General features: G+C 43.4%; 1 protein-coding gene across 2 annotated transcripts in view; it reads right to left on the bottom strand.

Moving 5' to 3' along the window:
• The window catches only part of PID1 (phosphotyrosine interaction domain containing 1), a 138,615-nt gene extending 124,866 nt beyond the window's left edge, over nt 1–13,749 (bottom strand). The window contains exon 1 of one of the 2 annotated variants that reach the window (XM_089509157.1): nt 13,730–13,749. Coding sequence is in view for 1 of the 2 variants with exons in the window: in XM_089509156.1 (XP_089365282.1) it covers nt 13,069–13,098 (30 nt within the window). In the remaining variant the exon portion in view is untranslated. Of the gene's footprint in view, nt 1–13,068; nt 13,289–13,729 lie in introns of those variants that run through there. The other variant, XM_089509156.1, reaches the window with a different exon arrangement.
• Nucleotides 13,750–15,914: the final 2,165 nt, after the last annotated feature.

Raw genomic sequence — 15,914 nt, 5'->3', positions numbered from 1 at the left:
TAATTATCAACTTTAACTGTCTTCTGGGAAACTGGGAAGGATTCAAAGGGCCGTGTTATAGATAGCACCAGAACACAAATGAAAATTAAAGTTAAGATTATGACTTCATTTTTTGACATGTTTGTGTACTCTAACAAGTGCACTCTGCTTGTTTCTATTACTTCAAACTGCCTGACAAAACAGAAGAAATTATCACAATGTTCTCCATATCATGCAATTAAGGTCTGATAAAGTACCCACTCATCCATGAATATGTATAAGTCAGATCTCCTCTATCTGAAGTAGGGAAGCCTTGGGCCTAGACCACAGTATTTTCTTTAGAGGACATCTTGCTTGAGAGACTACTGTGTGAGAGTTTTATGCTAACAGAAATAGCATTAAAAGCTAACATTTACCTCCATTCTTTAAAATAAACAGATCAAGTAGGAATATTGGGGAAAGAACACTCAGCTTTCTTGCCTCCCATTATGAAGACAGCTAAAGGATCTTGATAACAAAAGCAGTTAAATTAAGTGGCAAATTGTTTTTTTTAAACAATACAGTCTGTACACACGTCAAGCTTGGATAAAATAGAACATGCATTGTTTTTTGCATAGAGAATGACTGAAATCAATTTTATATGCACCTATGACAGCCTTCTGAAAGGTATAATATTTGTACATATACCCTGGATGAAAAAAATCCAAAAATCAGTATGCAGTTCATCACCATCAAATGACAGTTTTGCCACAGCTGAGCAGATCTGATAACTAACTCTAGAATAATCCTCTTGAAGCCAATTAGAGTGTCCGCCAGTAAATAATTAGAGGGCTTGCATGATACATGTCCCATTTTACCTGAGATTAGTAATGTAGCTTATTTATATGCAAATGCAATGCCAAGGAAATAACAACATAAATAGCCTAAGACAGAGCTTACTAAGAGGCAAAAAGTTAATTCCTAGAAACAAAAATGGCATTTTTGGCAAGTATGTCAACATTTCAACACTAAGCTGCCACAACTGATGCAAGTGCAACATCTGTTAGCTTTGATGCAGAACCATCTGTTTCAAAAACCATGAAAATTAATGTAAATGATTCATTTTCATCTAACTCTATAATATTGTTTTATTGTAATCTATTTTAGCACATCATTGTACTATAATGTTGCTTTATCCAATAATTCTAATACAATTTCTGTGCATGGTATTTTGCGCAGAAACTTTGGCTAGCACCCTGTACAGAAGTCATGTCTTCATAAGTGGACTTACATATGCAGAAATTAGAAATGGGCAGTTTTGTAACATCCGTATCCAGCAGAGAGAGCTATTATGTTATTATGTAGCAGAACTGGCAAAGTAGCTGTTGCACAATGCAACCAATGCATAATGAGACTGATGAACAATAGGAATGATGCATATTGGGCACCAATGTGCATTGAACACTCCTGTCAGTGTGTTGATACGCATCTTCGCAATTCACTAACAGGGTTTCTTTCTTAGCATCCCTGCTACTTAGTTAAGTATACATAAAATTATATTAAGCAGAAGGTGATATAGGATTCCGGCATTTGTAACTAATTTTAAATGAAGGGATTAAGTAACCACAAGCCCTCCTGAGTTCAGTACCATGTGGGCACTGGATAGCCACTTCTCATTCTCTGATGTCGATAGTCATCACAACAGTTGTAACAAGCATGTGAATTATACAGAGCAACTAGCTGTTATCTGTCAAACCTTTGGCACAGACAGGGTTGCACATACATATACTGTATTGAGGTTTCAGAACCAAAGGAATCAGTAAAAATAATTTAAAATACATAATAATGCATTTTATAATAAAACATTTTTGTCTTAGAATTGTGTAAACTTACAGTAATCTCAACTGAACCAACCAAATTAAATCAGGACTGCCAAAGGTAAATGATATTAAAGCAGAAATTACATAACAGTTATCTCAGAACAGTGTAGTCACTTGAACATTAGCAAGATTGTGATTTCCTGCATGGCAGGGGGTTGGACTGGATGGCCCTTGCGGTCTCTTCCAACTCTACGATTCTATGGTTCTAAGATATGTCTACACTAGAACTTTACTGCTTTGGTATAACTGGCAGTGTTTGCATCTTATTATTTCACTGCCTGATGTTCCACAGCAACATTTATCTGGTGTTTCAGCCACAAGAAAGAAAACTGTGTCTTGACTAACATTCCTGCCTACCTCCCACCACCATCACCTAATATATCACACTCTGTAGTGTTGCCTAGCTAAGAGAAAACACAACTTTCAGGGGAGAAAATGTATGGGAACTGTTGTTGCTGTTGTGTGCCTCCAAGGTGTTTCCAACGCATGGCAATCTGAAAGAAATCTTATCTCACCTTTTTCCCAGTTTGGGACTCAAAGTGGCTTACAAAAAGTTAAAAAATACAAGATACAAATGTTAAAGCAAGATACAAATGTTAAAGCAAGATTAAACAATCAAAAAAATTAAAACCAGATTAAAACATTTATTGTTAGATGCAAAATGGTCCAAAATACACTGCAGAAATAATCCAGTTTGAGACCGCTTTAACTGTCCTAGCTCAATGCTAGGGAATTCTGGGAACTGTAATTTTGTGAGACATTTGGTCTTCTCTGTCAGAGTTCTCTGGTGCCACAATAAACTACAATTCCCAGGATTTTCTAGCACTGAGCCAGGGTAGTTAAAGCAGTCTCAAACTGGATTATTTCTGCAGTGTGTTTTGGACCACAGACACACCAGCACAATGATATGCAGGATGCAGTGCATTGGTTAGGAGCTGAGCTTTATATAGTCATTCATCAAATGCCTTTTGAAACAGAAAAGTCTTTATTTGTCTCTGAAAAGAAAGCAGGGAGGCCAGACTAACCTCCCTGGGAAGAGTTCCAGAGCCTGGGGGGCAGCCACTGAGAAGGCCTTCTCCCATGCTCCCACCAGATGTACCTGTGAGGACAGTGGGACAGAAAGAAGGGCCTCCCCAGCAGATCGCAAAGCATGGGCTGGTTTATAATGGAGAATATGGTTCTTCAAATAATCTAAACCTATTTCTTGGCAAGATTTGATCAGAGGAGGTTTGCCTTTGGCATCCTCTAAGATTAAGAAAGTATGCCTTGCACAAGGTCACACAGTGGGTTTACATGGCCGAGCAGAGAATCAAACCCTGGTCTCCAGAGTCCTACTCCAAAACCTAAACTACTATATCATGCTGAATCTCTGTGTGGGAATGTAACGGAGAGCACTCCCAGCTGTCCAATCAGAAGGCAGCTGAGGACCAGCCAATAGCCTGTAGGCTGGAACTTTTGAAGATTCCGAACTGACAGTTGGGGAGTCAATTGGAACCGGGACAGTTTAGAACAGCAGTTAGGGTTTAGAATCTTGAGGAGAGAGGACTGAGGTCCAGGAGTTCCTGCGGGAATGTGTTAGTTAGGGGCTGGGATCCTGAGAGGGAGGGTTCCAGGGCTCGAGAAGGACGGTTAGGGGTAGAGTTTGTGTAGAAAGGACTCCCTACCGTTGCACTGCCAGACCTCTAGGAGAGGGAGGGACTGGAGTGTAATATCCTGCGGGATATGGTTAGCCTTGGTGGCTGAGTTAAGAGAATGAACTGTCTAAAGAGAGGCAGGAAAGTCTCTAGGTGATAGAGGGATATCTAGGGAAAAGTAAAGTGACAGTAGCTGAGTCAAATAATACAAGTGTAACTAAGTAACCTGTGCCTGAACTAGCACTTACATACTATCATTCAGTTCAAGAAAGAGATGTTCAACCATTCTGTTTAATAAAGTTTTATATTTTGGTTTACATAAAAGCTTGTCAGTCATACATATCAGCTCCACGCTACTATATTAAATAAGGTGAACCTGCCAGAGGGAAGGGGGTTCATATTACATAATTGGGTGGCAGCGGTGGGATAACAAAAGTCCCAGGTGCTTGCCATAAAAAAGAGAAGGCTTGTGGTTTGGACATCCGGTACATAAATGGTGGCAGCGTAATTAGGTGGCAGCGGTGGGATAAGTAAAGCCCAAGCGCCTGCCATCATTCAGAGGGGGTCCGTTACAGGGAATTAGGAAAGTATAATTAAGGGGAGGGAGAAGAGAACACAAACATTCTCCATCTAATTCTTCATTTCATCATTTAGACGGTAGGAAAAATTAATATGAAACAACAAAAACACACAAGGTAGTATTTTCACAGTCAAACCAGTGATTACTGGATGGAGCTATTTGAGGTCATACACTACTCTAAATGTGCTGCCTGGTTTACAGATAAGAACTCATGATTAAGATGAAAGGTACCGTACTTTGAAACATGTACCATTTTACTGATATATTATGTAAAAACCTCATGCCTCACTATTAACCCCAAAGAGGAACTTGCACATGATTTTAATTTTATTTCTCTTGATAAAAGAACCTTGGATGATCATTACCATGGATGAGCAGTCACTACAATGGCAATGCAGGTATGAAGAAAACAACAGAAATAATGCAGTTTGAAATGGCTTTAACTGCCATGGCTCAATGAGAAGGAAACCTGGGATTTGTAGTCTGGTGCAGCACCTGAGCTCTGACAGAGAAAGTCAAATATTCTTTGGAGGTTTGTAAACAGAAGCTGGATGGCTATCTGTCTGGGGTGCTTTGATTGTGAGTTCCTGCATGACAGGAGTTTGGACTGGATGGCCCTCTTCCAACTCTATGATTATATCTCACAAAACTAGAAATCCTGGAATTCCATACCATCGATTCTCCATCATTTGTTGTTGTGTGCTTTCAAGTTCTTTCCAACTTAAAAAGAGGATGGATTGGCATTTTCAGGAATGCTTTAGTTGTGTATTTCTGCATGACAGAGGTGGCCCTTGTAGTCCCTTCCAGGTCTAAGATTCTTTTATTCTTTGACCTATTTCTTCTTTTATAAACTCTAACTTCGGAGACATCTAAAGGCATGGGAGGGCAGGGGGGAAAAGAGGAACAGGTGTGCACCTGTTCCCCCTCTTCCCCTGCCCTCCTGTCTCTCCGTGTGCCCTCAGAAATGGCTTTGTGTGCCAGACAGGGCATGCGTGCCATAGGTTTGCCACCACGGACCTAGAGATTCCTAGAGTGAACATATTAATCAAAACTGCAAATAATCAAATCTTCAGAAGTTAAAGCAACAAATATGGAGGGTGGGTTGTATTATTATCTCACCCAATAAAAGCTGCCATCTTGAACCTTAGGAGAAAATGTTTTCTTTAAAAAGCATATATGAAGCAAGAGGTCCAAGTAAAGGAATTTAAACAAAAAGACTACAAGAGTAAAAAAACAAAAACAAACTAAAGACCAATGAGCAATCATCCATTACTGCACTGTATCATTACCACCTTCTGGCAAACTCATGCCCCTGGCGGATCTCTCTTTCACTCAGTTTTATTTCTATTATCAGGGCATGTCTCAGAAGACAAGCACTTGCAGACAAACAACAAGCTGGGAGGGGGGGCGGAATACCAGCCCATGCCCCACAAATTTCATCCCCCCTCCCCCATAGACACATAATATTCTGATCCCCACCCCTGCTTCATACACACAGTATGACTGGGACAGACTCACATTCAAACAAAAATGTTTGCCATCATCACATCTACCTTGGATTTCTGAATGCCATATGTATGCCAGATGCCATAATGTACTAGAATGCAAGATTTTTCTCTGAAAAGCAGGGTAAATGTACGCTAAGTTGCTGAAAATATTAACATTTAGAGAGACCAAATTTAACTGAATTGCACCAATTCAAGCCTTCAGATTTTCTGCTACATTCTTTGAAGTTAATTCTTCAGTTCTGTCTGTAGAAATAATAAAACCTCAGTCTGCTAGGGAACAATGTCCGTGGTCTAATATGTTCAGATTTTTCTTTTTTAGATACTTTAAAAACTCTATGAGGTTGGTAACAGGGAAGGTACAGCAAGCCTTAGTATGCCTTGTTTTCCATGGGCCTTTTCTTTCCATGCATCTTTATTTATTTACTATATGAGTAAAATACGTGGAAAGTAAAAAAAAAAAAATAATGATAATTTCCAAGCTATAAACAATTAACTAGTTGTAACCCTAAAGGTACCAGTTCCTGTCTGGTGTTGGAAGCTAAGCAAGGTCAGCCCTGGTTAGTACTTGGATAGGAGAAAACCAATAAATGGCAGGAGCTATAGGCTATATTTCAGAGGAAGGAACTTGCAAAACTACCTCTGAGTATTCCTTGCTTAAGAAAATCCTATGAAATTCATGGGGTCACCATAAGTCGCCACGCACCTTGAAGGCACATATACACAGATTGCTTTCCAGATGTGTTTTGACAACTTTTCAGTCTTTAAACGATTCTAGCAGCTTTTTCGAATTAAGACATTTCAACATGCAAATAGCCTGTATGTTTTATTTTAAAAATGGCTCAGTTCCTATTGCTAGCAATCTTTTCCTTTGTCCAATTTTTGCTTTGCGTATTTAAGCTTCCATGCTGAAGTACTACCATTCCCCAGTCAAATACATACATAAATCTTTGGTCTGATATAATTTGAGCCAACACCCTCTCAAATTTCACTCCTATTTTTTTTTTAAAATCATTCTGTATCAGCGATTTTCCAGCATCTTCACTCTACACCAGTGCTTCCCAACCTTTTCTATGCCCCACACCCTTTGGTGTGATTAATGCTCACACTCCTTAAAAAAGCAACATCAGATTTGAAAATGAAGTCTAATTTCTAATTATTAAACCACAAACTGAACCACATATAATACTGTTGGTGAACAAACTAAACTTTAAAAATAGGCATTTAACTCAGTGCATAAAATGCACTCTATATTGAGCAATTAGATTCTAATTTATTCAGAAAAAAATGAGTGATGACTCGTCACTCAAATATAATCACTCAAGGACACAATCCACTCTTTATCACCCCTGAAACTCCATTGTGTACCCCCTGGAGGTGTGGGCAGCCCAGGTTGGGAACCTTTGCTCTATACTCTCCTTCTTAAATTTACTAAGTATGGTAGGAAAGGAAGAAAACTGTCAGCCAAGAGCACTTTCCCAGCTGTTTCTGCATTGTTGGCATATTTTTTTTCAGTTCAGTCCTCCAAGTTCAATTCAATCCTCCAAGCACTGTTGGCATAATTTTTTTCAGTTCAATCTTCTGGTAACTGCAACTCCCAGAGTTTTCCATAACTGAACAGAGGCGGGATGGCCATCTGTCCGGGGTGCCTTGATTGTGTGTTGCTGCATGCCAAAGGGTTGCACTGTATGTAGGGATGCCATATCCCACCTGCAGGCGGGACAATCCCGCTTTTGGTGGTGCTGGCCCGGTCCCAGTCCAGTTTCCCGCCAAAAGTGGGACTGCCCTGCCCGCGGCTCATGCAGCCAGCTGGCCACCCACCTCCATGTCCGCCTCCTCCTCTGCCTCCTCCTTCTCCTCCGCAGGGGCCTGCCGGGTCCCTCTGGTGCCAGCGGCGCCTGCGATGGCCCTTCTGCTTTGCACGCAGCTGCTCCTGCGGCCTTTGTGCTGTGCTGCGCTGTACGCAGCGCGCACAGTGTACAGTGCGCTGCTGTTGAGGCTGCTGCTGCCAAGGCCTTTCGCTCAGGCCGGCAGCTTTCAGTTGCCCTGCGCGCGCTTTCAGGGCCGCGCACACGGCTAAATATGAGGAGTTTCTCCTCCCGGGGCTGGCTGACCAATGGCTGCTGGCAGGGGGCAGGCTGTTGGAACTCCACTCTGCCCCCATTGGCCAGTCAGCCTCAAGAGGAGGAGCTCCTCCTCTGGTCCCCACGTGGTCCGGCCCGGGCCCGAGGAGGAGGAAGGAGGGAGGAAGGAGGAGGAAGAGGAGGGAGGAAGGAGGAAGAAGAAGAGTAACAAGAGGAGGAACAGGGAGGAAGAGTAGCAGGAGGAGGAAGAGGAGGAAGAAGAAGAGTAACAGGAGGAGGAGGAGGAGGAGGAGGAGAAGGATTTCCATTCTATTTGTTCAGATCTGCTTTGTTTTAACAATAATAGTGGTGGTGATGATGATGATGATATCAGTCAGTTTCTGAGGCATGCACTCACTCTTTCTGAAGGCAAGACAGTGTGACTTTCCAAATGGTGCTTTCTGTGTATTTTTGGAGCTTTTAATGCTAACAGGTCTGCCTTGTTTTAACAATGATACTGGTGATGATGATGGTGGTGATGATGATGATGATGATATCAATCAGCTTCTGAGGCATGGCCAATGTAAGTTGCTCTGATGTTTACAAACTCATGCACAGTGAAGAAAAACTAAAGTCCCTTGCCCAAGTACACACTTCTGAGAAGTAGAGTTGAATCCGAGGGCAAATCCACTTCTTGTTAAACCAGCTTGACATATTCAATATGCATAGCCATGTGAACCCATGTTCAGTGTGAAATGCAAAGAGTTTGGTTATGCAATAAGCCTCTGAAATATACAAGATGTTCAATGCCCAAATGTGTTGTTTGGAATGTGGGGAGGGGGGGGTTGCCCAGAAAGGGAAGTCCATTTGTCTAGGAATAATGCCCAAATGTCCTCCATTTTGATCATGCCTAAGAAACATGCATTTATATGAACATTTTTTAAAAATCATAAAAAAAAATTGCATGTCCTCCATTAAAAAAACATGTCCCACATTTGAAAATGTTGTCCTATATTTGTCCTACATTTGTCCCGGTTTGGAGTTCCTGACTTATGGCAACCCTAACTGTATGGCCCTTGTGGGCTTTTCCAACTCTATCATTCTATTATATGATTCTAATATAGGGATCAAGCATGTTCAGAATCCCTCATCACAGAGAGCTGTTCTCTCTCTCCTTTTTCTTAGTACAAATTCTTCCAAAAGTCCAAGAGTGATCAGCCCACACGCAATCAAGGAGAACATATTTTGGTCAATTCTGTTTTGAGAAGCAACCACCTAGAACCTCCAAGGAACAGTGATGTAGCTACATTAATCAATGCTGTGGAAAGGACTGGGTAGGAAACTGATCCCTTGCATGGCTACTGAGACAGTATGCATCACATGGTAAGCTCAACTATTCACTTTATATCTGCAAAAGATCAGATATAAACCAGTGGCCCATTTTTAAGACCTATGTGTTCAACGTTCACGAATACAAAGAAATGTGGTAGTTGCATTGTGGAAGAAACCTCAGTAAAACTGACAACAGCCATCAGAATAACTTAGGATGCTAGCCGTTTTTAAAAAATCCTTGATCATGGGTGACATAAGAACTGTATCTTTTTTGCTAATAATTAAATGCCTCTGAAATAATCACTATTTTCTGTTATTCTACAGTTCTTGTGTCTCAATACATAGAAAAATATCAGGAACAAGCTTTGCTGATGCATTTAGAGTTGGACTTTGCTTCTAGACAGAGAGGTCAACAGACAAGATAGTATGGGAAATTCTCTCTTCGTCTTCTGCTGCAAACACGATTTATAAGAGTAACACACTTTAAAAAGTTCAGGGTAAATAGACTGTCACAATGATTCAGATGATGCCAATTTTGAAAGAGCCTAATTATATCTGACAAGTAAATTCTAAATTGGGAAGTGCATGAATCATGGTACACTGCTAGAGAAGTTACAAAATTAATAACAATGAGCTCCATTAACTTAGCCTAAACCTCACTGCTGCATAATCCAGATAATTATAAACAGAAGTTCTAGCATCTGAAGCAGGATGGCTTGAGGTAAGGGTGTCATTTTATCGGTGGGTTTCATAAGGTTACAGAATGAATTTCCTTTATAAAAAAATCTCCACAACTTATTGCTTAGGGCTTCAGTGTGCCAACAGTTTTACATAACAGTCTGATTTCGGAAAACAATATTACTAAAATGACAGTGTACACAGCAGGGAAAAAAACCTTAATGGATGTTATTTCCAAACAGCCACTGAATAAAAAGGTAATGTTTCTGGTATGGAAACAATATGGAATACAAGCCAGAACAGTCCGTTTTCCAAGAGTCATATACTTTGGACCTTGAGGGAAGAATGTCATGTCTGACTGAGTAGGATTTTATTTTATTTTAAGAGTAGCAATACTGGCCTAGATTTGGGGGGGGGGGGGGGGATCACTAAGACATGGCAGCTGCTACTTGGACAGGATCTTCACAGAAATACCTTCAGAGGGCTTTTACACATCTAGCATCACATAAGGAGATCCTAACTTCTCTCTAAAGACCTTCACTCCACGTATCACACTGAGACGACTAAACTGAAACTGTCATACTATGGATGTATCACAAAAAGACAGGACTCACTAGAAAAGACTAGGGACATTATCAGACAAGGGAAATTGGAAGTATAATCCAATGGCAATCTGAACGCAATCATGGGGTTTAATGTTATTGCATGATAGACTACCACATGCAATTTCGGGCAATGGGAAGTCAGTCCGAACGCAGTCATGGGGTTTCACGTTATCGGCTGAGAGGTGATTACACACAAATTTGGGCAATGGCAAGCTATTTTGGGGCAATGGGAAGTCAGTTCGAACGCCATTTGAATTCACTTAAATTTGCTGAACTAGCGAATTCACATGAATGCATTCTGGCCCCACTTTCTTTTCATTCGAAGTTAAGAGAAATTCCTCCCGTGTGATAAGCTCCGTAGGGTGCTTGGCAAGGTAGAAGGCAGTATGAAAAGAGGAAGAGTGAATTACAGATGGATAGACTGAATCAAGGAAGCCTGGCTGTGAGTCTACAAGATCTGAGCAGGGCTGTTGATGACAGAGTGACTTGGAGGTCTCTCATCCATAGGGTCTCCAAAAATCAAAATCAACTTGATGACTTTCAACAACAACAAACCATTGTGAGGGAATATCTTCAGAGGAAAAGTGAGATGTAGATGCCCCACGTTCAAAACGAAAAACCAAATTTCAGAAACTCAACCCCACGTCAGCTCAAAAACGTTCCACAGAGTAAGTGTACTATCACTGCAATACAATGATTCACACTTGCTGCGAGAGTGTGTAAGTGCACGTCTCCCACCCATGTTACGCTATGAACTATTATTTTGCATTATGTTGTTGTTTTTTCTTCCTGCCCTGCCTTTTCAGCCATCCAGACATCAAGACTGTTTTGTTTTGCCACTTCAGAATTTCTTCAGCGTTTACTCTGAGATTTAATGCAGCTTTGGCCTGCCAAAAAAGTTTGTCTGTGGGATTCCATAAATTTATCTGGCAGTCTTTCTGGCTGACCATCTGGAGAATATTTTAGGGGAGGAAGAGTCAGACAGAGAGAGGGAAGGAGGGACCTGCAGCAAGAACAGTCCTGATTCCTCCCCACTAACACACTCCTCCCAACACACAAACACACACAAGGGACCTCAGTATCTTTTTCTGCAAATGACTCTTCCTCTGCAAGCCAGGGGTTTGTGTGTGGGGTTGAGCAATGCTCCTCTTACAGTCTACAACAGACCCCAGGACAGTTGTTTTGTGCAGCGGGCGGGAGGTCAATAAAACTCCTGGACACCCTTCAGACAGGATGACCAGATGTCCTTCTTTTCCAGGACATGACCTACATTTCAACCGTCTGGATTCTGAGCAAAACTAAGAAGCATGCATTTACATTTATATGAGCGTTTTCAGCTTTTATCGGGTCATGCCCTATATTGTTCTTGAACGTCCTACATTTCTGTGGTGCCTTGTCCTCCTTTGTGATTATGACCTCAGGGTGACCAGACATCCTCCTTTTCCAGGACAGGTCCTACATTTCCACCTTTTGCCCAGAAGAAATTCAAAATGTCCTCCATTTTGAGCAGGAGTAAGAAGCATGCATTTACATTTGTAGGAGTGTTTTTAGCTTTCATTAGGTTCATGTCCTACATTTTTCTTGAATGTCCTACATTTTTGTGGTGCCTCCTTCTCCTTTGTGATTATGACATCTGTCCAGGGTGACCAGATGTCCTCCTTTTCCAGCACGAGTTCTACATTTCAACCTTCTGTCCAGGAGGAATTCCAAAATGTCCTCCATTTTTTTAGCACCAATATCATCTCTGTATGAATGTTTTTAGCTTTTATATGTTGTAATGCCCTACATTTTGTGGTGCCTCTGCGATTGTGACATCTATTCCAGGGTGACGTGTCCTCCTTTTCCAGGACATGCCCTCCATTCCATCCTTCTGTCCAGGAGGAACTCCCTGACGTCCTCCATGTTGAGCATGAATGTGCATTTCCATGAGTGTTTTTAGCTTCTGTATGTTATAACGTCCTACATTTTTCTCGAAAGCCCTATATTTCGCGATGCCCTGTCCTCCGCTGTGGTTGAGACATCTAGTCACCTTGCATTCAGATCTCTCCTTTTCCAAACACTGGTACACATAAAAGTAATCCCCTTCCTTTCCTTTCCTTTCCTTTTCCCCCTCTTCCTCAAGGAGGAGGAGGTTTAAACCTTCAACTAAAGGTATTGAGAAAGCGAGCTTAGGTCAGAGCTGGTGCTCTCAGGCTGTGGACTGCAACTCCCATTGTCCCTGTCGGCTAGGGATGATGGGATGTGAAACCCGAAACATCTTGGGAAGGCACTAGGTTGGGGAGGTCAGAAAGGATGCTTCCTTACAGCTTCTCCAAAGGCGGCCCTTCTTTTGAGCGTCTCAGGGAAGAAAACAGACTCCATCCACATTGCAGCTTAAAGCAATGCCAAACCAGGTTACTGCTACAATGTGGATTTAGCCAAGATCTCCAAAGAAGAGACAAACCCCCCTCAAGATCTGCAAGTCATCCATCCATAGCTCCGCCGTGTGCCTACGTGTTTTGGTGCTTTTGCCAAAAAGAAGAAAGAGAGAGAGAGAGAGAGAGAGAGAGAGAGAGAGGCACATCTGGAGTCAAGATTCCCCAGTCCTGCCTGGAATGCAACCGGGGAGCTGCAAGCCAGGGATGATGGTCCAGGCAAAGAGCCTGGGCAGTTAAAGCGGTGCCAAACCAGGTTACACCGCTCCGCTCTGTAATCCCACAATGAACTCCAACTCCCAGAATTCCAGCCTTGAGCCACACAAAAAAAAAGAGTTGAAGCGGTGCCAAACCGGGTTATTTCTCCCATGTGGATGCAGCCCCTGGTACATTACAGATGTGGCTTTGAGCGACCCTACCTGCAGTCTCTCAGTCGCCGGTTGCCACATATTTCTCTCCCGGGCGCTGCTGGAGCGTCGGGCGGGCTGACAGAAGGGATGGCTGACTAGGGAGCGGAGGCTGCAGAAGGGGCTCTGTCCAGGCTCGCTCACATCTGCCCGGCGGGAGTCAGCTCCGGACAGCGGAGGCTGAACCCGAGTGAGCTGCTCGCAGCCTCTCCTCAGCGGTGCTGGCGCGCTCGGCTCCTCCGCCTCAGAATGCCCCCCCTTCCAAGCGCAACGGGGAGGGCCGCCCCCACGCCCCGCCCTCAGTCCCGCCCCTTTCGTCATCTCCCCGCCCTCGGCCCCACCTCCTCCGCCAAGCCCCGCCCTTTATCCCCGCCCCTCTCGGCCCCCAACAACCAAGCACAACGGCTGGCTCTACGTCACGCCCCCTCTACCAAGCCCCGCCCTCTTCGTTCCCGGCGAGCGCGCCCTCACTAAAAACCAAGCCAACGGCTGGCTCTACGCCCCGCCCTCTTTTCGCCAAGCCCCGCCCTCTTTCCGCTGTCATCTCGCGCGCTCCCCTACCAACAGCCAAGCTCCACGTCCCGCTTTCAAACCCGCCCCTCTGCCAAGCCCCACCCACTTTCCTTTCCTCTCAGACTCTCCCCTTCACACAACAACCAACGGCCGGCTGTACCTTCAGTCTTCAGCTCCGCCCCTTCCACCAAGCCCTGCCCTCTTTCTCTTCCAACAACCAAAGGCTGCCTCTACGCCACGCCCCCTAAGCCAAGCCCCGCCCTCTTTCCTTCCACAACAACAATCAAGCGCAAGAAGGAGGTCTGGCTCCACGCCCCGCCCCCAGCCCCGCCCCCTCGTCCAAGCCCCGCCCTCTATCTCATTCCTTCAAGGTCCGCCTCGCCTCAGGAAGAGGAGAAGGCGCCACAAAATGGAGGAGCAGGGTCACTAGACACATCCTCCTCCTTTTTCCAAGGCATGTCCTCCATTTCAACCTTCTGTTCAGGAGGAATTCCAAAAGGTCCTCCAATCTGAGCAGGACTAAGAAGCATGGACTTCTGTTTATAGGAGAGATGGTGGGTTTTTTAGCTTTTGTTGAGCATGCCCTACATTTTTCTTGAATGACCTGCATTTTGCATGCCTTGACCTCCTTTGCGCTGAGGGCGCCTGGTCATTCAAGAACACTCAAGAAAAATGTAGGACGTGACCACATAAAAGCTAAAAAAAAAGCATTCCTATAAATATCAATCTGTGCTTCTTAGCCCTGCTCAAAATGGAGGACGTTTTAGGAATTCCTCCTGGACAGGAAGCTGAAATGTAGGACATGTCTTGAAAAAGGAGGACATCTGGTCACCCTCAGTCTCCTTTTCCAGTACCTGTCCAATATTTCATCCTGTCTAGGAGGATTTGAAAATGTACTCCATTTTCAGCAGAGCTAAGATGCATAGTTTGATATTTATAGGGGTGGTTTTTTAGCTTTCATGTCCTACATTTTTTCTTCAATGCCTTCGCATGCATCTGAGGAAGTAGGTTCAAGTCTGCAAGAGCTCATGCTACCAACTTATTTCTTTCAGTTGCTCTCAAACGTGCTACAAGATCCCTTTGCCTACTGTTCAACAACTGATAGAATCACAGAATCATAGTGTTGGAAGAGGCCATCCAGACCAACCCCCTGCCATGCAGGAAGCCACAGTCAAAGCCCCCCCCCCCCAACAACAATAGCATTAGCAAGTACATTTCTATACTGCTTATCAGTGCACTAAAGCACTCCCTAAGCGGTTTACAATGTGTAAGCTAATTGCTACCAACAATCTGAGTACTAATTTTAGTGCCCTCAGAAGGAAGGATGCAAGCCTGAGTCGACCCTGAGCCCTGGCTGGAATTGAACACACAACCTTGTGGTTTATGAGTGAGTGGTTGTAGTATAGGCATTTAACCACTACACCATCCAGCCTCTGTTTGAACACCTCCAACGAAGAAGACTCCACTACACTCCAAGGGAGTGTGTTCCACTGTCAAACAGCTCTTACTGTCAAGAAGTTCATCCTAATGTTGAAGAGGAATCTCTATTCCTAGAGCTTGCATCCATTGTTCTGGGTCCGATTCTCTGGAGCAACAGAAAACAAGCTTCCTCCATTGTCAGTGTGACACCCCTTCAAATACTTAAACAGGGCTATCATCACCTCATAACCGTCTCTTCTCCATGCTAAAGATGCCCAGCTCCCTAAGTCTTTCCTCATAGGGCAAGTTTTCCAGACCCTTCACCATTTTGTTCGCGCTCCTCTGGACGTGCTCCAATTTGTCAACATCGTCTTTGAATTGTGGTGCCCAGAACTGGACACAGTCTTCCAGGTGAGGCCTGAAAAAAGCAGAATAGAGTCGCACTATTACTGGGTCTGCTCTACTCCACTTGCAACCAGCCAACAGGACTCCAGCCTCTATGTGACTCTTATGTGTCTGGAAACATAGGAGTTTATCAGACAAGGAAAACTGGAAGTATAATCCAATGGCAATCCGAATGCTATCATGGGGTTTCACGTTATTGTATGATAGACTACCACACACAATTTCAGGCAATGGGAAGCTATTTTCGGGGAATGGGAAGTCAATTTGAACACAATTCAAATTCATGTAAATTCGCTGAACTAGCAAATTCACATGAATGCGTTCTGGCCCCATTTCCTTTTCATTTGAAATTAAGAGAAATTCCTCCCGTATGATAAACTCCATAGAGGGAACAAATTAAAGACACAACCCTGGAGAGCTTCCATCCAAGTTTTCTTTTCTTAAATACTTTTCTCTTCTTTAATAGCTGAGTGGATTTTGCAGGGATTCGTCTCTTGTCCTAACTATTTCCAAGCAAGGCT

This window comes from Sceloporus occidentalis, unplaced genomic scaffold (assembly GCF_023333645.1).
Source record: "Sceloporus occidentalis isolate IW3139 unplaced genomic scaffold, rSceOcc1.0.p SCAF_2, whole genome shotgun sequence".
In the NCBI taxonomy this organism is placed as follows: domain Eukaryota; kingdom Metazoa; phylum Chordata; class Lepidosauria; order Squamata; family Phrynosomatidae; genus Sceloporus; species Sceloporus occidentalis.
This window is presented reverse-complemented; position numbering and strand designations above follow the sequence as displayed.